General features: G+C 36.7%; 1 protein-coding gene across 1 annotated transcript; it reads right to left on the bottom strand.

Annotated features, from left to right (window-relative positions):
• Positions 1-7,398: 7,398 nt before the first annotated feature.
• LOC139844959 (uncharacterized) lies at positions 7,399-8,871 on the bottom strand. The gene is made up of 3 exons (XM_071835178.1): positions 8,259-8,871; positions 7,768-7,836; positions 7,399-7,672 (listed from the first exon to the last, which is right to left on the bottom strand). The coding sequence occupies exons 1-2, from the start codon at positions 8,728-8,730 to the stop codon at positions 7,796-7,798; spliced, it is 513 nt and encodes a 170-aa protein (XP_071691279.1). The 5' UTR covers positions 8,731-8,871; the 3' UTR covers positions 7,399-7,672; positions 7,768-7,795.
• Between the last annotated feature and the right edge of the window lie 14,007 nt (positions 8,872-22,878).

Here is a 22,878-nt window from a genome sequence, read left to right as displayed (position 1 = left end):
GAACCCCATGTCTCGCCACCACTTCCTTCATATAAATATGTGCTAAAACCTCGGAGGACGAAGTCTCCTTGATCAGTAAGAATAAAGCACTTTTCGCTAATCGGTCAACTATAACCCAAATTGCATCATAGTGACGCGGCATTCTCGGTAACTTTGTAATTAAATCCATAGTGATGTTCTCCCATTTCCACACAGGTATCTCCAAAGGTTGGAGTTTACCGTATGACATTTGATGTCCTGCCCTAACCTATATACACGTCAGGCATTTCTGAACATACTTCACAATATCACACTTCATACCCTACCACCAATAATCTCTTTTCAAATCTTTATACATTTTGGTAACACCAGGTGTACCGAATACCTCGAATTGTGTGCTGCTTCCAACAATTTCTTCACGAATTCACAAGATTTTGGATCCCAAATTCTTTCGTATCGAGTTTTCAAACCCCTGTTATCCTCCTCTAACAACTCAACTTGTCCCACCATTTTTCTCATTATTTAGGCTCCCAGATTCAAGTGTTGTTATATAAGCAATCCTTATTGCTTCATGTAATTTAGGCGTTACAATTAAAGTAAGACACTTCACTTTAATAGGTGGGTGGGAGGTCTTTTACTGAGGGCATCAGCGACTACATTCGCCTTACCCGAATGATAAAGAATATCACAATCGTAATCCTTCACTAAGTCTAACCATCTTCCCTGCTAATTGTTCAAATCTCGTTGATCAAAGAAACATTTGAGGCTCTTATGATCAGTATAGATGGTAAACTGCACACCATACAAACCATGTTGCCAAATTTTCAATGCAAACACAACAGCTGTAAATTCAAGATCATGGGTCGGGTAACGCTTCTCATGCGTCTTAAGTTTCCGAGAAGCATAAGCAATGACTTTACCCCTCTGCATTAACACACATATTAGTCAATATTAGTCAAGTCAACAATGTAACTTAGTCTAGCATAAATATAGCAGAGTTTAGTAGTCAAGGGTATTATGTTGTATAGCCCAAATAGATAGGAAATCGGTTGGCTTACCTGTGTATAAAGGGAGCCGTATGATTTGTATCAGGAACACAGACAAATATAATACGATACATGAGTTGATATTCTTATATGGTATCAGCCTAAACCCTTCTCCCATCTTCTTCTTAATCGATCTCACACCTCCACATCTCTACCTTTACATCTCCCTGCTATTCTTTATCCATGTCGTCTGATCTCACCAAACTTCAACCCATCAATCACATACTTCACTATGTTCCTATCAAACTCGAATTGAATGATAGCCAATACAATACATGGAGTGAATTGTTTAAAATTCACTGTAAAGCACATGATGTAATTGCACATCTTACCTCTGAAACAATACCTGCAACCTCTTCTTCAAAGGCTCCGGAAATAACGCAAGCTGAATGGGACAGACACGATGCTATTGTTCTTCAATGGCTCTATGCAACCGTCTCCAAAGGATTACTCAGAACAATCATGGAACCTGAACAAACGGCTATGGAAGCCTGGGAACGGTTGAAAAGTGTCTTCCACGATAACAAACATACTCGAGCACTAGCTCTCATGAACCAATTTACAAACTGTAAATTGGAAAATTTCCCGAACGTATCTGCATACTGTGAAGAACTCAAACACCTTGCCGATCAACTAGCTGATGTTGATTCAAAAGTTTCCCCTGAAAATCTTGTTCTCCAATTAGTTGCCGGTCTCAATGAAAACTACAGCACCATAGCTACCACCATCAATCAAATGGAGAAATTACCATCCTTTTATGATGCACGATCTAAATTAATCCTTGAAGAAACTATGAAACAACGTCAGGCTGCTATGAATCCCACTAATTCTGCCCTAATTGCCACTCATGAACCGAAGGAACATACGAACCCTAATTCAGGTCCACGTGACACCAATTACTATCGTCAGTCGAACAATCGTGGCCGTGGACGTACCGGTAGCAGGGGTGGCCGGAATAACAGTCGAGGCAGCGGTGGCGGAGCTCCGGTGCAACCTGGAATGGTTTTGGTAATGGTTACGGGAATCAAAATTACGGGAATGGTTCTGGTCACACTTGGAATCCGAATTGAGCTCAACCTTGGTCACGGCCCAATTCTTATGGTACTCAAACTTGGACTACAAATGGTAATGGGCCGAACACTTATTCCCCTTGGGCTCCAAACAGTTCCCCCTGCCCATACCCTACAACCACTTGGTCCCGGCCCAATCTGAATGGTAATGGACTGCTTGGCCCACGACCACAAGCCCATTTAGCTTCTCACAATTCAACACCATCGATTGCATCTACGGATATCGAGCAAGCCATGTATACGATGTCTCTCAATCCACCCGACAACAATTGGTACATGGACTCGGGGGCCTCTTCACACATGTCAGGTAATCGAGGTACTCTCTCTCCCTATTTTAATTTGAGCATTCCGAGACATATTCTTGTTGGTAATGGCAATACACTTCCCATTCGTGGCATAGGACACACAACCTTACCTCACCCTTATCCACCTTTTCATTTGAAAAATGTCCTACATGTACCTCACATAATTAAAAACCTACTATCTGTTAGACGATTCACTACTGATAATAATATTGCACTTACATTTGATCCGTTTGGTTTTACTGTGAAGGATTTCAGGACAGGGATCCAACTTATGAGATGTGATAGCACCGGTGACCTCTACCCACTTACTCCTTCTGCTGTTTTGTCTCAAGATATTTGGCACCACCGTCTCGGACACCCCGGTGCCAACATTCTTCGTTTACTTCAAAATAATAAATCTAATGTGTCTTCTAATAAAAATGTTATGTTTTGCGACTCTTGTGTTTTAGGGAAACATATAAAATTACCGTTTGTTAACTCGTCCTCCACTACTAAATCACCCTTTGAAATTGTGCATAGTGATGTTTGGACCTCGCCCCTAATTAGCTCTTCCGGACACAAATATTATGTATTTTTCCTCGATGATTACACCAACTACCTATGGACTTTTCCTATAGGCCATAAGTCCCAAGTTTATAATACGTTTGTTCAATTTCACAAATATGTACAAACTCAATTTACACTACCAATTAAATCTTTACAATGCGACAACGGAACCGAATATAATAACAACTCATTTCACACTTTTTGCAAAGAAAATGGCATCATCTTCCGCTTCTCTTGCCCTCACACTTCACCCCAAAACGGCAAAGCCGAGAGAAAAATACGTGCCATTAATAATATTATCCGTACTCTCTTATCCCATAGTGCCGTTCCTCCCTCTTTTTGGCACCATGCACTTGACATGGCCACCTACTTACTCAACATCCTTCCTACTAAAGTCCTAAATAATCTTACACCTACCCACCGCTTATATCTTCGTCAACCCACATATGATCACCTTCGCATCTTTGGTTGCCAATGCTTCCCTCTAATACCATCCACCACAATTAACAAATTACAACCGAGATCCAAACCATGTATCTTCATCGGATATCCACTTGCTCATCGTGGCTATAAATGCTATGATCCCTCAACCCGACGAATCATTATTTCACGCCATGTAATATTTGATGAACAATATTTTCCCTTCTCCTCCCACACCAATCTTAGTCACGAATCTTATGATTTTCTTCACGACAGCATCATTCATCTCCCACAAGTCAATCCTCTTGAAGACTATCCACCACCTCAGACAACTAGGCCGGCCCAAACCACTCCAGCCCACTCCACACCTAATCTAAACTCGGCCCAAACCACTCCCTCTACAAATCCTATACCATCTAATCCTACTGTACAAACCCATACCCCAACTACACCATCTAATCCTACTGTACAAACCCATACAACAACTACATCTTCTAATCCTACTACCTTCTCTCCAACTTCTACTTCTCCTAATCCCACTGATCAAATTTATACCACCTCTATATCCTCTCCTACTACTAACATGCCAACTCCCATCCATGCAACCACTACATCTCATGCAAATCCTATTCCAACACCTACTTCTCATGCAACCACCCCTCCCATACCCACTGTTTAAGAGCAACCTTCTACTCAACCTCCTGTCTCATCGTCACAAACTACCACGACCTTACCCACACCACCACCTCCACGTACCATACACACTCGCGCCATGTCCGGTATTCGCAAACCAAAGAAACACTATAACTTATCCGTCACCTCATCCCCTTCTCCTTCCCCTATTCCACGCAACCCCCTCGAGGGTCTTAACGACCCTCACTGGAAGCGTGCCATGACAGAAGAGTTTCATGCTCTTATTAAAAATGGGACTTGGGAATTAGTCCCTCGTACACCTGACATGCATATTATTCGTTCTATGTGGATTTTTAAACATAAATTTCGTGCTAACGGTTCTTTTGAGCGATATAAAGCTCGTTTGGTTGGTGATGGCAGGTCACAACAGGTTGATATTGATTGTACAGAGACGTTCAGCCCCGTAGTCAAACCGGCCACGATACGCACTGTTCTCAGTTTAGCACTCCAGAACTCTTGGTCAATACATCAGTTAGATGTTAAAAATGCATTTCTTCATGGTACACTTTCTGAAACCGTTTACATGCATCAACCTGCCGGTTTTCGTGATCAACAATATCCGAATCATGTGTGCTATTTGAAGAAATCCCTTTATGGATTAAAACAGGCTCCGCGTGCATGGTACCAACGCTTTGCCGAATATGTTTCTAGGCTCGGGTTTACTCATAGCAAATGCGATCACTCTTTGTTTATTTACAAACATGGCAATGAAACAGCATACATTTTGTTATATGTGGATGACATAATACTCACAGCCTCTTCAACGTCACTCAAAGACAGAATAATGCAAAATCTAGATGCTAAATTTTCGATGACTGACCTCGGGTTGCTCAGCTCCTTTCTCGGCATTTCAGTCACTCATATGCTAACCGGGTTGTTTCCCAATCAAGCCACTTATGCCCGAGACATTCTTGAACGCGCCGACATGCTATATTGTAAACCTGCGAAAACACCGGTTGACACGCAATCGAAACTCAGCGCACGAGCTGGGGCTGCTTACCATGATCCATCATTTTTTCGAAGTATGGCAGGTGCTCTCCAGTATTTAACCTTTACTCGTCCTGACATTTCTTACGCGGTGCAACAGATTTGCCTCCATATGCACGCACCACATGATGGTCACATGGGTGCCTTAAAACGCATCCTTCGATATATTCAAGGGACAATCGATCATGGTATTCATCTCAACAAATCTTCTTCACGAAATCTTGTTGCATATATGGATGCGGACTGGGGCGGGTGCCCCGATACGAGACGTTCTACTTCTGGTTATTGTGTCTATTTAGGCGATAATTTGATTTCTTGGTCATCCAAACGTCAACCCACTTTATCTCGCTCAAGTGCCGAAGCTGAATATCGGGGCGTAGCAAATGTTGTTTCTGAATCATGTTGGCTACGTAACCTTCTACTTGAACTACACCAACCGATCCACAAAGCAACCATTGTTTATTGTGATAATGTTAGTGCCATCTTCCTATCGAGCAACCCTATTCAACACCAAAGGACCAAGCATATCGAGCTCGACATTCACTTTGTTCGTGAACGTGTTGCCCGTGGCCAAGTTCGTGTGTTACATGTTCCGTCTAGGTATCAAGTGGCGGACATAATTTACCAAAGGACTACCGTTAGTTTTGTTCAACGAATTTCGAGACACTCTCAACGTACGTCCACCTCCCGTATCGAGTGCGGGGGAGTATTAGTCAATATTAGTCAAGTCAACAATGTAACTTAGTCTAGCATAAATATAGCAGAGTTTAGTAGTCAAGGGTATTCTGTTGTATAGCCCAAATAGATAGGAAATCGGTTGGCTTACCTGTGTATAAAGGGAGCCATATGATTTGTATCAGGAACACAGAAAAATATAATACGATACATGAGTTGATATTCTTATAACACATCCAATTTTAAATGCATCAAAACTATGAAGCAAAGCAATGACTTTATCCCTCCGCATTAAAACACATCCACTTGCTCTCACAAGGTAAAAGAACACCCCTCTGCATTATAAATGAATTATTTTGAATGCATCAAAACTCTGAAGCAAAGCAATGCGCGTCATATGCAAATCGATGAACGAACATTCACGATACATCAAAGTGGGGAGACATACCTCTGATTCTTTGGTCTAGACACATCATAACAAAGGGCAATGTGGTTGACATGGGCTGAATATTTTTATAATCATATCATAAGATGTCGCAACCTGCATGTCTCCGATTATGGTCAAGAAAAAATTTGTATCAAATATACCAAAGGGCTTTTAACCTAGCGGTATCAAAGAGACTCATCAAGCTTGAGATTGTGAGTTCGTACGTAAACTAGCCAATAAATAGAACAGATTTATAGCAATTAGAGAAGTCTTGATAGAATAGGAACAAAACACTCCATACAGGAATAGGATAAATGAACATGGAAACAAGGATGCAAAAATCGCTAATTGTGGAGTAATTGTTCGGGACCTTGAAGGAGTAATAGGTCAATCGAGAAGTAATCGGATGTTTACCAAGTTTGACTTTGACCGATTAATTCAAGTAATCCAAAATAATCCGAATAATCCTTGATTTATGGTGGCCGATTAATCGGAGTAACTGATTAATTGGATGTTGAGAGTAATCCCGAGTAGTTGGTGATTAATCCCCGTTGACCGAGGGCTGACCTATCTTTGACTGATTTGGATAACTCGAATTGAACCTCTCCAAAAACCGAGTAATCTCCTATTACTCGCTGAGTATTCCGAGTTTTACAGCAATGCATGGAAACATTGAAAGTTTTGCAGAAGCTTGTCTAAACTCCCCCCACACTACAACGGTAAAATATCCGAACGGGGAACATGAAGGGACTGCAATGACAGTATAATTCATGAAAAAGCACAAAAGGTTCCACATGTATTTATCTTTATGGATAATAGAAATGTTGATGAACAACCAGGGGAGGAGGAAAGTTGGTCACTAATTGATACCTCGATGTTGTATAAATATCTCCTTTTTCCAGTTAACATGATAACTTCGTAAAAGTTAGGAATATTTTATGTCATTTTTGACAAACAATTGAACACATTAACATCCTTAATTCCGTAGAGGTCTGTATTCAACCCAAATTCATTCACTTATATGTAGCTTGGCATAGAATAGCTACCTAAGCGAAGCCTTCTATCAGAGCACTAACTCAAACCTCAAACATCTGATACACAAATAATACCTATGCAAATTCCATAAAAAGCATTATCATGAATGCTTTCATTTTACAACATCAAAAATGAAAAAACCAAGTAAAAAACACATATCATGATACATATATAATAGTATTCACAAAATTTATAGATGAAGCTAGCATACCATGTAAACTAAGATTGTCAAACGTATCTTTATATAAGGCTAAATTGATGTTACTGAATCTGTCTAATTGCTTTTCATACAAATATCAAATTCTCTACCTCCCTAAAAATACAAATTTATACACAAGCATGACGCTGAAAGAAAATCTTGCTCTCCGAATACCAAAATATACTTACATTTGGCGCTTTCCAGTCATTACCAAACTACAGAACTTCAGTTCAGTACAGGTCAACCATACATAAATCCTTCTATGCGCAACAGAATCAACTTCGCTACCACTGAGTATATAAATAAACAAAATAAACAAATAAGATCCTAATTAGATGCTCTTGAACACTAAACATTAGCGCATTAGGAAATCAAAGTAATGTACCTTCTTGGTCTCAGATACTCTATATAGATCAGCATGTATCTCTGTCAACCACATACCAGGAAACAGCGTCTGCAACAAATCACAATCAGTATTGATATAATTGATATAAATACAACGAAGATCTGTATCAAAAGCTTTATACAAATGTATGTGTGTAAGCGTACGAGCCTAATTTTCAATGTTATCATGCATTGATGTAATATTATTGTTATCCCTTTTACCAACATTTCAAAATCCACATTCTAATTCAGTAGCTTTATGAAGAAGATTTACATGCTATAGCTTTATGCTTATAATAAACTAGGGCTAACTATCAACTTCATAATATCAATATACAACAAACTAAAGTCAAGTGAATTAGATGATCTATCAACTCATTATGTTAATAATTAGGTTAGCAAATGTGTATCAAATCCAAATAAGCGTGAATAAAATCCCAATTACTGTAGATTGTAATGATAATTAAGTTTTAATTTAAATCGAAATAATACTTGCATCCAATTGATTCTGAACACTTTTAGGTCGCTTTTTAGGTTTACGAGGCAGCCGCCGTTCTCCCATATCTTCGAAATCCTTCTCCATTTCTCTCCGTGAAAGCGGAACGGAAAATATCGCCCTAGTTGGATCTCTACGCTCAATTCCGTCTCCGGAACTGGTAGCAGCGATAGTATCTACACCGGAAGATGACGTAGCTTTTAATGGTTGTTCTTCTGCATCAAGCTCTTTTCTAAAATTTAGTATTATTTTCTCCCAATTTGATTCAGTATCTCCGAATTTAGCCTCGAATTTAAGTAATAGACCGTCAACAACAGCGGGAGATGGTGGCCAGAAGTGTAATTGTGAATCGCCGGTGGATTCATGCGAATTCGTGTTATTGCATTTTGATGGGTTTAATTGAGTTGTGAGTTTTGAAGAAGAAAAAGAAACGGCGGGATTGATTAGTGTTTTTGATTTCTCGAGCATTGTTATTGTTACTGTGAATTAAATTGAACTGAATTGAATTCTGAATTTTGTGCCAGAATTTTCCAGCTAGGTTTCCCGGCGAAACGGATGTATCTGGGACTCTGGGAGTCCAACCAAGAATTAAAAACCCATGTGCCTGAGTCTGATAATGTCCCTTTTTTTTCTTTAAAAAAAAAACCAATATAAATAAATAGATTTAAAATTAATAAGCTACAAATCAACATGGTGATTCTCAATGCTAATGAATATTATAAGCTATTCAGAAAATGGCATTAGACTCTAACAAATAATACAATATAAACTATTTAGAAAAAATCTTTTGAATCTTGCTAGTAGTGATGGCATCGGGAGGGGTTTGAGCCGAGTTTAACTACTCCCAAACTTGGACCCAATAAAACCCGTTCAAAACCCGGACTCGGTCCTGTCGGGTTCTCATTTAGTTACTAACTAGTGGGTAAACGAGTTTCTCCATGAGTATTCGGGTATTCAGAAAATGGCATTAGACTCTAAAAAATAATACAATAAGCTATTAAAAAAAAACTTTTAAATCTTGCTAGTAGTGATGGCATCGTAGGGGTTTGAGCCGAGTTTAAGTAATCCCAAACTTGGACCCGATAAAACCCGTCCCAAACCCGGACTCGGTCATGTCGAGTCCTCAATTAGTTACTAACTATCAGGTAAACGGGTTTTCCACGGGTATCCGGGCTTCCCCACGAGTATCGGGTTTCCCACGGACTTGCGAACTATCGGGTAAACGGGTTTTTTCACAGGTATTCGAGTCTTTTTTCGGGTATACAGGCTGGGTAATCGGCTATACTGGCTGAGTAATTGATGTGTTCTAGAGGGTGTGTATGAAATGGCTATCAGTTTTATATTTATTTACTACAGGAAATCACTTAAATTAAACTAAAACACAAAAGACAAGTATACCTATCGTGTAATAATATAGCTAAGGTAAAGTCCGGGAAGTCGATCCGTGGACACTATTATTGGGTGTCTTACTAGGTCAAATTAGTTAATTAAGTAGTTAAACTAGATTTAGTAATATATAGTAATTATAGGTAACTTTGGGGGGATTTACCGTTTAATGACCGGTTTGTCGATTTTAAATTTTTAAGCGTAAAGATAAATGACAATAATTAAAGTGCGTAAAATAAATAAATGATGATAAATAAAATAAAAATAAATAAAATTGCGATAGAATATGAAATAAAAGGATTATGCTTATTTAAACTTCCGTAATCATGATGATTGACGTTTGATTTTAATTAATTGTTACCCGGTTTAATTGTCCTTTGTCCTGGTTTATTTGATACCTATCTGGTTTTTGTCAATAATAGTCCATCGGTCATAAATATAAAGTGCGAGTGTCCTCGTCAAATTACCCTTATATCCGAAGTCAAATATTCCCACTAATTGAGGATTTAAACTGTGACGCAGTTATCACTTCTGTCAACAATTACACAAGTTATCACTGTATGTAATTCAGCCCTGTTTTGATTAGATATGAATATTAATTTACCCACTTGATCAGTTTGAATAATCAATTACCCAACCCGAATAATTAATTAAATGATTATAATAGATTCCATATGAACGTCACTAAATAGGACAACCATAATCATTATTAATTATTAGGTTAATTAATTTGAAGATAGGTTCGACAGACTCCAATGAGTTGTCACTCAATTAGACAATACCCCCATCTATTAATAGTCAATAGTCCAATTTCCACAAGTGTCGGTCTTTTGCCCAAACCTTAATTATGGTCCAAAGTTCAATAACCCCGTCTTAATATTTAGTCAAATATCACGATTACTTCGACTTAAATAAGCATAATAATAACTTAGTTACGAGACATTAATTTAAAAAGGAAGAACATAACTTACAATGATTATTTATAGCGTAGCGTTACACGGAGAGAGTTTCGATTTAAAACCCGTAAAACATTCTTACAATAACCCAATATTATTAAACTTAAATTAAAATTATAATTATAAAATATAATATATATATATATATATATATATATATATATATATATATATATATATATATATATATATATATATATATATATATATATATATATATATATATCGTATATGATATGAGAAAGGAAAAGAAAAAGGTGTAGTTTCTTCATTACTCCGTGCCTTGCTTTTATAGGCAAATGATTGATACTGTTGTAGTTGGAATGTTAGCTGGCTACCTTTCAAAGTTGAATCAATAATATCTGAATTTGAAATTTTCACTTATGATCCTTTAACTATGCTCAATTAACAACTTTTTATTATTTATTATTATTCTTATTATGAATTATTTAAATATTATATTATATTCTTGTGCATAGTTGACTTGTACTTTCAGCTCCGTTGCGTCGAGCGTTGAAAGTTGGTTCATGTCTCGGTTCCGGATTTTCGAACGCCTTTTCGTATAATTTAATATCTTGTACTTTTGTAGTTTTGAGACGTTTCTCATCAATAAATTGAACCACTTGAATTGTACTTTGTACTTTTTAGCTTTTTGGTCATTTGCGCCTTCAAATCGTCGAATCTGTCTTTTGTCTTCACCTTTTATTATTTAAACGATAATTACTTGAAATTAGAACAATTGCAACTAAAAGCTTGTCTTTCTTGAAGGATAATGCTATGAAATATATGTTCGTTTTTAGCATTATCAGTAATCGAATTTACGGGCCCTGTTTTCAGGTTTACATGCCATGTATATGAACTCGGGTCTTTTTCGAGTATACGGGTCGGATAATCGGGTCTTTTGTCAACAGCCTCAATGAAATGTCCCGTTCTTATTGATTAAAAACGTTCCATATTAATTGATTTCGTTGCGAGGTTTTGACCTCTATATGAGACGTTTTTCAAAGACTGTATTCATTTTAAAACAAACCATAACCTTTATTTTATCAATAAAGGTTTAAAAAGCTTTACGTAGATTATCAAATAATGATAATCTAAAATATCCTGTTTACACATGACCATTACATAATGGTTTACAATACAAATATGTTACAACAAAAATAAGTTTCTTGAATGCAGTTTTTTACACAATATCATACAAGCATGGACTCCAAATCTCGTCCTTATTTAAGTATGCGACAGCGGAAGCTCTTAATAATCACCTGAGAATAAACATGCTTAAAACGTCAACAAAAATGTTGGTGAGTTATAGGTTTAACCTATATATATCAAATCGTAACAATAGACCACAAGATTTCATATTTCAATACACATCCCATACATAGAGATAAAAATCATTCATATGGTGAACACCTGGTAACCGACATTAACAAGATGCATATATAAGAATATCCCCATCATTCCGGGACACCCTTCGGATATGATATAAATTTCTAAGTACTAAAGCATCCGGTACTTTGGATGGGGTTTGTTAGGCCCAATAGATCTATCTTTAGGATTCGCGTCAATTAGGGTGTCTGTTCCCTAATTCTTAGATTACCAGACTTAATAAAAAGGGGCATATTCGATTTCGATAATTCAACCATAGAATGTAGTTTCACGTACTTGTGTCTATTTTGTAAATCATTTATAAAACCTGCATGTATTCTCATCCCAAAAATATTAGATTTTAAAAGTGGGACTATAACTCACTTTCACAGATTTTTACTTCGTCGGGAAGTAAGACTTGGCCACTGGTTGATTCACGAACCTATAACAATATATACATACATATCAAAGTATGTTCAAAATATATTTACAACACTTTTAATATATTTTGATGTTTTAAGTTTATTAAGTCAGCTGTCCTCGTTAGTAACCTACAACTAGTTATCCACAGTTAGATGTACAGAAATAAATCGTTAAATATTATCTTGAATCAATCCACGACCCAGTGTATACGTATCTCAGTATTGATCACAACTCAAACTATATATATTTTGGAATCAACCTCAACCCTGTATAGCTAACTCCAACATTCACATATAGAGTGTCTATGGTTGTTCCGAAATATATATAGATGTGTCGACATGATAGGTCAAAACATTGTAAACGTGTCTATGGTATCTCAAGATTACATAATATACAATACAAGTTGATTAAGTTATGGTTGGAATAGATTTGTTACCAATTTTCACGTAGCTAAAATGAGAAAAATTATCCAATCTTGTTTTACCCATAACTTCTTCATTTTAAATCCGTTTTGAGTGAATCAAATTGCTAAGGTTTCATATTGAACTCTATTTTATGAATCTAAACAGAAAAAGTATAGGTTTATAGTCGGAAAAATAAGTTACAAGTCGTTTTTGTAAAGGTAGTCATTTCAGTCGAAAGAACGACGTCTAGATGACCATTTTAGAAAACATACTTCCACTTTGAGTTTAACCATAATTTTTGGATATAGTTTCATGTTCATAATAAAAATCATTTTCTCAGAATAAAAACTTTTAAATCAAAGTTTATCATAGTTTTTAATTAACTAACCCAAAACAGCCCGCGGTGTTACTACGACGGCGTAAATCCGGTTTTACGGTGTTTTTCGTGTTTCCAGGTTTTAAATCATTAAGTTAGCATATCATATAGATATAGAACATGTGTTTAGTTGATTTTAAAAGTCAATTTAGAAGGATTAACTTTATTTGCGAACAAGTTTAGAATTAACTAAACTATGTTCTAGTGATTACAAGTTTAAACCTTCGAATAAGATAGCTTTATATGTATGAATCGAATGATGTTATGAACATCATTACTACCTTAAGTTCCTTGGATAAACCTACTGGAAAAGAGAAAAATGGATCTAGCTTCAACGGATCCTTGGATGGCTCGAAGTTCTTGAAGCAAAATCATGACACGAAAACAAGTTCAAGTAAGATCATCACTTGAAATAAGATTATTATAGTTATAGAAATTGAACCAAAGTTTGAATATGATTATTACCTTGTATTAGAATGATAACCCACTGTAAGAAACAAAGGTTTCTTGAGGTTGGATGATCACCTTACAAGATTGGAAGTGAGCTAGCAAACTTGAAAGTATTCTTGATTTTATGTAACTAGAACTTGTAGAATTTATGAATAATACTTAGAACTTGAAGATAGAACTTTAGAGAGATCAATTAGATGAAGAAAATTGAAGAATGAAAGTGTTTGTAGGTGTTTTTGGTCGTTGGTGTATGGATTAGATATAAAGGATATGTAATTTTGTTTTCATGTAAATAAGTCATGAATGATTACTCATATTTTTGTAATTTTATGAGATATTTCATGCTAGTTGCCAAATGATGGTTATCACATGTGTTAGGTGACTCACATGGGCTGCTAAGAGCTGATCATTGGAGTGTATATACTAATAGTACATACATCTAACAGCTGTGTATTGTACGAGTACGAATACGGGTGCATACGAGTAGAATTTTTGATGAAACTGAACGAGGATGTAATTGTAAGCATTTTTGTTAAGTAGAAGTATTTTGATAAGTGTATTGAAGTCTTTCAAAAGTGTATAAATACATATTAAAACACTACATGTATATACATTTTAACTGAGTCGTTAAGTCATCGTTAGTCGTTACATGTAAGTGTTGTTTTGAAACCTTTAGGTTAACGATCATGTTAAATGTTGTTAACCCAATGTTTATAATATCAAATGAGATTTTAAATTATTATATTATTATGATATTATCATGTATGAATATCTCTTAATATGATATATATACATTAAATGTCTTTACAACGATAATAGTTACATATATGTCTCGTTTAAAAATCATTAAGTTAGTAGTCTTGTTTTTACATATGTAGTTCATTGTTAATATACTTAATGATATGTTTACTTATCATAGTATCATGTTAACTATATATATATCCATATGTATGTCATCATATAGTTTTTACAAGTTTTAACGTTCGTGAATCACCGGTCAACTTGGGTGGTCAATTGTATATATGAAACATATTTCAATTAATCAAGTCTTAATAAGTTTGATTGCTTAACATGTTGGAAACATTTAATCATGTAAATATCAATCTCAATTAATATATATAAACATGGAAAAGTTCGGGTCACTACAGTACCTACCCGTTAAATAAATTTCGTCCCGAAATTTTAAGCTGTTGAAGGTGTTGACGAATCTTCTGGAAATAGATGCGGGTATTTCTTCTTCATCTGATCTTCACGCTCCCAGGTGAACTCGGGTCCTTTACAAGCATTCCATCGAACCTTAACAATTGGTATCTTGTTTTGCTTAAGTCTTTTAACCTCACGATCCATTATTTAGACGGGTTCTTCGATGAATTGAAGTTTTTCGTTGATTTGGATTTCATCTAACGGAATAGTGAGATCTTCTTTAGCAAAACATTTCTTCAAATTCGAGACGTGGAAAGTTTTATGTACAGCCGCGAGTTGTTGAGGTAACTCAAGTCGGTAAGCTACTGGTCCGACACGATCAATAATCTTGAATGGTCCAATATACCTTGGATTTAATTTCCCTCGTTTACCAAATCGAACAACGCCTTTCCAAGGTGCAACTTTAAGCATGACCATCTCTCCAATTTCAAATTCTATATCTTTTCTTTTAATGTCAGCGTAGCTCTTTTGTCGACTTTGGGCGGTTTTCAACCGTTGTTGAATTTGGATGATCTTCTCGGTAGTTTCTTGTATATTCTCCGGACCCGTAATCTGTCTATCCCCCACTTCACTCCAAAAAATCGGAGACCTGCACTTTCTACCATAAAGTGCTTCAAACAGCGCCATCTCAATGCTTGAATGGTAGCTGTTGTTGTAGGAAAATTCTGCTAACGGTAGATGTCGATCCCAACTGTTTTCGAAATCAATAACACATGCTCGTAGCATGTCTTCAAGCGTTTGTATCGTCCTTTCGCTCTGCTCATCAGTTTGTGGATGATAGGCAGTACTCATGTCTAGACGAGTTCCTAATGCTTGCTGTAATGTCTGCCAGAATCTTGAAATAAATCTGCCATCCCTATCAGAGATAATAGAGATTGGTATTCCATGTCTGGAGACGACTTCCTTCAAATACAGTCGTGCTAACTTCTTCATCTTGTCATCTTCTCTTATTGGTAGGAAGTGTGCTGATTTGGTGAGACGATCAACTATTACCCAAATAGTATCAAAACCACTTGCAGTCCTTGGCAATTTAGTGATGAAATCCATGGTAATGTTTTCCCATTTCTATTCCGGGATTTCGGGTTGTTGAAGTAGACCTGATGGTTTCTGATGCTCAGCTTTGACCTTAGAACACGTCAAACATTCTCCTACATATTTAGCAACATCGGCTTTCATACCCGGCCACCAAAAATGTTTCTTGAGATCCTTGTACATCTTCCCCGTTCCAGGATGTATTGAGTATCTAGTTTTATGAGCTTCTCTAAGTACCATTTCTCTCATATCTCCAAATTTTGGTACCCAAATCCTTTCAGCCCTATACCGGGTTCCGTCTTCCCGAATATTAAGATGCTGCTCTGATCCTTTGGGTATTTCATCCTTTAAATTTCCTTCTTTTAAAACTCCTTGTTGCGCCTCCTTTATTTGAGTAGTAAGGTTATTATGAATCATTATATTCATAGATTTTACTCGAATGGGTTCTCTGTCCTTCCTGCTCAAGGCATCGGCTACCACATTTGCCTTCCCTGGGTGGTAACGAATCTCAAAGTCGTAATCATTCAACAATTCAATCCACCTACGCTGCCTCATATTCAGTTGTTTCTGATTAAATATGTGTTGAAGACTTTTGTGGTCGGTATATATAATACTTTTGACCCCATATAAGTAGTGCCTCCAAGTCTTTAATGCAAAAACAACCGCGCCTAATTCCAAATCATGCGTCGTATAATTTTGCTCGTGAATCTTCAATTGTCTAGACGCATAAGCAATCACCTTCGTTCGTTGCATTAATACACAACCGAGACCTTGCTTTGATGCGTCACAATAAATCACAAAATCATCATTCCCTTCAGGCAATGACAATATAGGTGTCGTAGTTAGCTTTTTCTTCAATAACTGAAACGCTTTCTCTTGTTCATCCTTCCATTCAAATTTCTTCCCTTTATGCGTTAATGCAGTCAAGGGTTTTGCTATTCTGGAAAAGTCTTGGATGAACCTTCTGTAGTAACCAGCTAGTCCTAAAAACTGGCGTATGTGTTTCGGAGTTTTCGGGGTTTCCCACTTTTCAACAGTTTCTATCTTTGCCGGATCCACCTTAATACCTTCTTTGTTCACTATGTGACCGAGGAATTGAACTTCTTCCAACCAAAATGCACACTTTGAAAAATTAGCGTACAATTCTTCCTTCCTCAATACTTCTAACACCTTTCTCAAATGTTCACCGTGTTCTTGGTCATTCTTTGAGTAAATAAGTATGTCATCAATGAAAACAATGACAAACTTGTCAAGGTATGGTCCACACACTCGGTTCATAAGGTCCATGAACACAGCTGGTGCATTAGTTAAACCAAATGGCATGACCATAAACTCGTAATGACCGTAACGTGTTCTGAAAGCAGTCTTTGGAATATCATCTTCTTTCACCCGCATTTGATGATACCCGGAACGTAAGTCAATCTTTGAATAAATAGACGAGCCTTGTAGTTGATCAAATAAGTCGTCGATTCTCGGTAGTGGGTAGCGGTTCTTGATGGTAAGTTTGTTCAACTCTCGGTAGTCGATACACAACCTGAATGTACCATCTTTCTTCTTGACAAACAAAACAGGAGCTCCCCACGATGATGTGCTTGGTCGAATGAAACCACGCTCTAAAAGTTCTTGTAATTGGCTTTGCAGTTCTTTCATCTCGCTGGGTGCGAGTCTGTAAGGAGCACGAGCTATTGGTGCAGCTCCGGTACAAGATCTATTTGAAATTCAACGGATCGATGTGGGGGTAGTCCCGGTAATTCTTTCGGAAATACATCGGGAAATTCTTTTGCGACGGGAACATCATTGATGCTCTTTTCTTCAGTTTGTACTTTCTCGACGTGTGCTAGAACAGCATATCAACCTTTTCTTATTAGTTTTTGTGCCTTCAAATTACTAATAAGATGTAGCTTCGTGTTGCCCTTTTCTCCGTACACCATTAAGGGTTTTCCTTTTTCTCGTATAATGCGAATTGTATTTTTGTAACAAACGATCTCTGCTTTCACTTCTTTCAACCAGTCTATACCGATTATCACATCAAAACTCCCTAACTCTACTGGTATCAAGTCAATCTTAAATGTTTCGCTAACCAGTTTAATTTCTCGATTCCGACATATATTATCTGCTGAAATTAATTTACCATTTGCTAATTCGAGTAAAAATTTACTATCCAAAGGCGTCAATGGACAACTTAATTTAGCACAAAAATCTCTACTCATATAGCTTCTATCCGCACCCGAATCAAATAAAACGTAAGCAGATTTATTGTCAATAAGAAACGTACCCGTAACAAGCTCCGGGTCTTCCTGTGCCTCTGCCGCATTAATATTGAAAACTCTTCCGCGGCCTTGTCCATTCGTGTTCTCCTGGTTCGGGCAATTTCTAATAATGTGGCCCGGTTTTCCACATTTATAACAAACTACATTGGCATAACTTGCTCCGACACTACTTGCTCCGCCATTACTCGTTCTGACACCATTTGTTCCTTTCGTTCTATTAACCCCTGGTCCGTAGACCTCACACTTCGCCGCGCTATGACCATTTCTTTTACACTTGTTGCAAAATTTGGTGCAGAACCCCGAGTGATACTTTTCACACCTTTGGCATAGCTGCTTCTGATTGTTGTTGTTGTTGCGGTTATTATTGTTGTTGGGATGATTGTTGTAGTTGCTGTTGTTGTTGTTGTTGTTGTTGTTGTTGTTGTTGTTGTTGTTGTTGTTGTTGTTGTTGGGCCGTTTGTTGTAGTTGCGATTGATGTTGCGATTGTTGGGATAATTGTTGCGATTATTGTTGTAATTGCTGTTGTTGTTGTATTGGTGATTCTTATCATCGTTTTCCTCCCACTTTCTTTTGACTTGCTTCACATTGGCCTCTTCAGCAGTCTGTTCTTTAATTCTTTCTTCAATCTGGTTCACTAGTTTGTGAGCCATTCTACATGCCTGTTGTATGGAGGCGGGCTCGTGTGAACTTATATCTTCTTGGATTCTTTCCGGTAATCCTTTCACAAGCGCGTCGATCTTCTCTTCCTCATCTTCGAATGCTCCCGGACACAATAGGCATAATTCTGTGAATCGTCTTTCGTACGTGGTAATATCAAATCCTTGGGTTCGTAACCCTCTAAGTTCTGTCTTGAGCTTATTGACCTCGGTTCTGGGACGGTACTTCTCGTTCATCAAGTGCTTGAATGCTGACCACGGTAGTGCGTACGTATCGTCTTGTCCCACTTGCTCTAGATAGGTATTCCACCATGTTAACGCAGAACCTGTGAAGGTATGCGTAGCGTACTTCACTTTGTCCTCTTCAGTACACTTACTTATGGCAAACACCGATTCGACCTTCTCGGTCCACCGTTTCAATCCGATCGGTCCTTCGGTTCCATCAAATTCCAAAGGTTTGCAGGCAGTGAATTCTTTGTAGGTGGATCCTACACGATTTCCTGTACTGCTAGATCCAAGGTTATTGTTGGTATGTAGCGCAGCTTGTACTGCGGCTATGTTTGAAGTTAGAAAAGTACGGAATTCCTCTTCATTCATATTCACGGTGTGTCGAGTAGTCGGTGCCATTTCCTTCAAAATAGTCAAATGGAACAAGTTAATCATACAGAATATTAAGAGTAGTTAATAGTATTTCGTAGCATAATATGAACTCATTTATAAAAGCTTTTTCTTCATATTAGCGTTTTATAAGTTTAAATTCGGGTAGTACCTACCCGTTAAGTTCATACTTAGTAGCTAATATACAATTCAACTACTACAATTCTATATGAAAAACTGATTATAATAATATTTTGCGTTCAAACTTTTACACAATATTTTACAAACTTACAATACCGCTTATTTTACATATAGCATGAAATATAGCACACAATAAATTTGATACAAGATGGTTGTGAAGATAATTCTAGCTAGTACACAAGTCGTTCAGCAAAGGCAATAAAGACACGTAATTCATACGTCCAGAAACAAGTCATGCATTCTGGTTTTACTAGGATTACTTCCCATCCTTGGTCTTGTGGAACATAACCGTTATGGCCGTTGATAAGACAGCGTGTTGTAACATCGTCAAAGGGACGAGTGTTACGTAATGTCCAACAGTCTCGTAACAATCTAAAAACCTCATTTCTTACCCCAATTACCGACTCCATCACTTGTGGGAACATTTTGTTTAATAGTTGTAGCCCGATGTTCTTGTTCTCACTTTGGTGAGAAGCGAACATTACTAATCCGTAAGCATAACATGCTTCTTTATATTGCATGTTAGCCGCTTTTTCTAAATCACGAAGTCCAATATTCGGAAATATTGAGTCAAAATAATTTCTTAACCCATTGCGTAAAATAGCATTTGGGTTCCCCGCAATATATTCGTCAAAGTAAACACATCGTAACTTATGGATTTCCCAATGTGATATCCCCCATCTTTCGAACGAAAGCCTTTTATAAACTAAGGCATTCTTGGAACGTTCTTCGAATGTCTTACAAACTGATCTCGCCTTAAATAGTTGTGCCGAAGAATTCTGACCGACTCTAGACAAGATTTCATCAATCATGTCTCCTGGTAGGTCTCTTAAAATATTGGGTTGTCTATCCATTTTGTGTTTTTATACTGTAAAATAGACAAGTGTTAGATTTATAAAAAAAAATACTTATTAATACAAGCAATTTTTACATATATCATAAAGCATAAGCACACTATATTACATATATTACACCACACGAATACAACTATCTTATTCCGACTCGCTTGTTTCTTCTTCTTCGGTTTTGGTTCGTTTTGCCAAGTTTCTAGGGATATATGATGTTCCCCTAATACGAGCCGTCGTTTTCCACATTGGTTTAGAAAAACCTGGTGGTTTAGAGGTTCCCGGGTCATTGTTACAACTTAAGGACTTCAGGGGTTGACGATACATATAAAGTTCATCGGGGTTGGAATTAGATTTCTCTATTTTTATGCCCTTTCCCTTATTATTTTCTTTTGCCTTTTTAAATTCTGTTGGGGTAATTTCTATAACATCTTCGGAATTCTCGTCGGAATCCGATTCATCGGAGAATTGGTAATCCTCCCAATATTTTGCTTCCTTGGCGGAAACACCATTGACCATAATTAACCTTGGTCGGTTGATTGAGGATTTTCTTTTACTTAACCGTTTTATTATTTCCCCCACCGGTTCTATTTCTTCATCCGGTTCCGATTCTTCTTCCGGTTCCGATTCTTCTTCCGGTTCCGACTCTTCTTCCGGTTCCTCTTCGAGAACTTGTGAATCAGTCCACGAATCATTCCAATTTACATTTGACTCTTCATTATTATTAGGTGAGTCAATGGGACTTGTTCTAGAGGTAGACATCTATCACATAATATCAAACGCGTTAAGAGATTAATATATCACATAATATTCACATGTTAAAAATATATAGTTTCCAACAAAATTTTCTTAAGCAATCATTTTTCAAGTAAACACGGTCGAAGTCCAGACTCACTAATGCATCCTAACAAACTAGATAAGACACACTAATGCAAAATTCTGGTTCTCTAAGACCAATGCTCGGATACCAACTGAAATGTCCCGTTCTAATTGATTAAAAACGTTCCATATTAATTGATTTCGTTGCGAGGTTTTGACCTCTATATGAGACGTTTTTCAAAGACTGCATTCATTTTAAAACAAACCATAACCTTTATTTCATCAATAAAGGTTTAAAAAGCTTTACGTAGATTATCAAATAATGATAATCTAAAATATCCTGTTTACACATGACCATTACATAATGGTTTATAATACAAATATGTTACAACAAAAATAAGTTTCTTGAATGCAGTTTTTTACACAATATCATACAAGCATGGACTCCAAATCTAGTCCTTATTTAAGTATGCGACAGCAGAAGCTCTTAATAATCACCTGAGAATAAACATGCTTAAAACGTCAACAAAAATGTTGGTGAGTTATAGGTTTAACCTATATATATCAAATCGTAACAATAGACCACAAGATTTCATATTTCAATACACATCCCATACATAGAGATAAAAATCATTCATATGGTGAACACCTGGTAACCGACATTAACAAGATGCATATATAAGAATATCCCCATCATTCCGGGACACCCTTCGGATATGATATAAATTTCGAAGTACTAAAGCATCCGGTACTTTGGATGGGGTTTGTTAGGCCCAATAGATCTATCTTTAGGATTCGCGTCAATTAGGGTGTCTGTTCCCTAATTCTTAGATTACCAGACTTAATAAAAAGGGGCATATTCAATTTCGATAATTCAACCATAGAATGTAGTTTCACGTACTTGTGTCTATTTTGTAAATCATTTATAATACCTGCATGTATTCTCATCCTAAAAATATTAGATTTTAAAAGTGGGACTATAACTCACTTTCACAGATTTTTACTTCGTCGGGAAGTAAGACTTGGCCACTGGTTGATTCACGAACCTATAACAATATATACATATATATCAAAGTATGTTCAAAATATATTTACAACACTTTTAATATATTTTGATGTTTTAAGTTTATTAAGTCAGCTGTCCTCGTTAGTAACCTACAACTAGTTGTCCACAGTTAGATGTACATAAATAAATCGTTAAATATTATCTTGAATCAATCCACGACCCAGTGTATACGTATCTCAGTATTGATCACAACTCAAACTATATATATTTTGGAATCAACCTCAACCCTGTATAGCTAACTCCAACATTCACAAATAGAGTGTCTATGGTTGTTCCGAAATATATATAGATGTGTCGACATGATAGGTCAAAACATTGTATACGTGTCTATGGTATCTCAAGATTATATAATATACAATACAAGTTGATTAAGTTATGGTTGGAATAGATTTGTTACCAATTTTCACGTAGCTAAAATGAGAAAAATTATCCAATCTTGTTTTACCCATAACTTCTTCATTTTAAATCCGTTTTGAGTGAATCAAATTGCTATGGTTTCATATTGAACTCTATTTTATGAATCTAAACAGAAAAAGTATAGGTTTATATTCGGAAAAATAAGT

This window comes from Rutidosis leptorrhynchoides, chromosome 4, assembly GCF_046630445.1.
Source record: "Rutidosis leptorrhynchoides isolate AG116_Rl617_1_P2 chromosome 4, CSIRO_AGI_Rlap_v1, whole genome shotgun sequence".
In the NCBI taxonomy this organism is placed as follows: domain Eukaryota; kingdom Viridiplantae; phylum Streptophyta; class Magnoliopsida; order Asterales; family Asteraceae; genus Rutidosis; species Rutidosis leptorrhynchoides.
The sequence above is the reverse complement of the archived record's forward strand: the minus strand, read 5'-3'. Positions and strand labels throughout refer to the sequence as shown.

What these genes read in the sequence shown, in the direction of transcription:
- LOC139844959 (XM_071835178.1), bottom strand. Translation starts at nt 8,730, where the DNA reads ATGCTCGAGAAATCAAAAACACTAATCAATCCCGCCGTTTCTTTTTCT. An exon ending in TCAGAATCAATTGGATGCAA is followed by an intron (nt 7,837 to 8,258) that starts GTATTATTTCGA and finishes GATTTGTTGCAG; the next exon opens with ACGCTGTTTCCTGGTATGTG.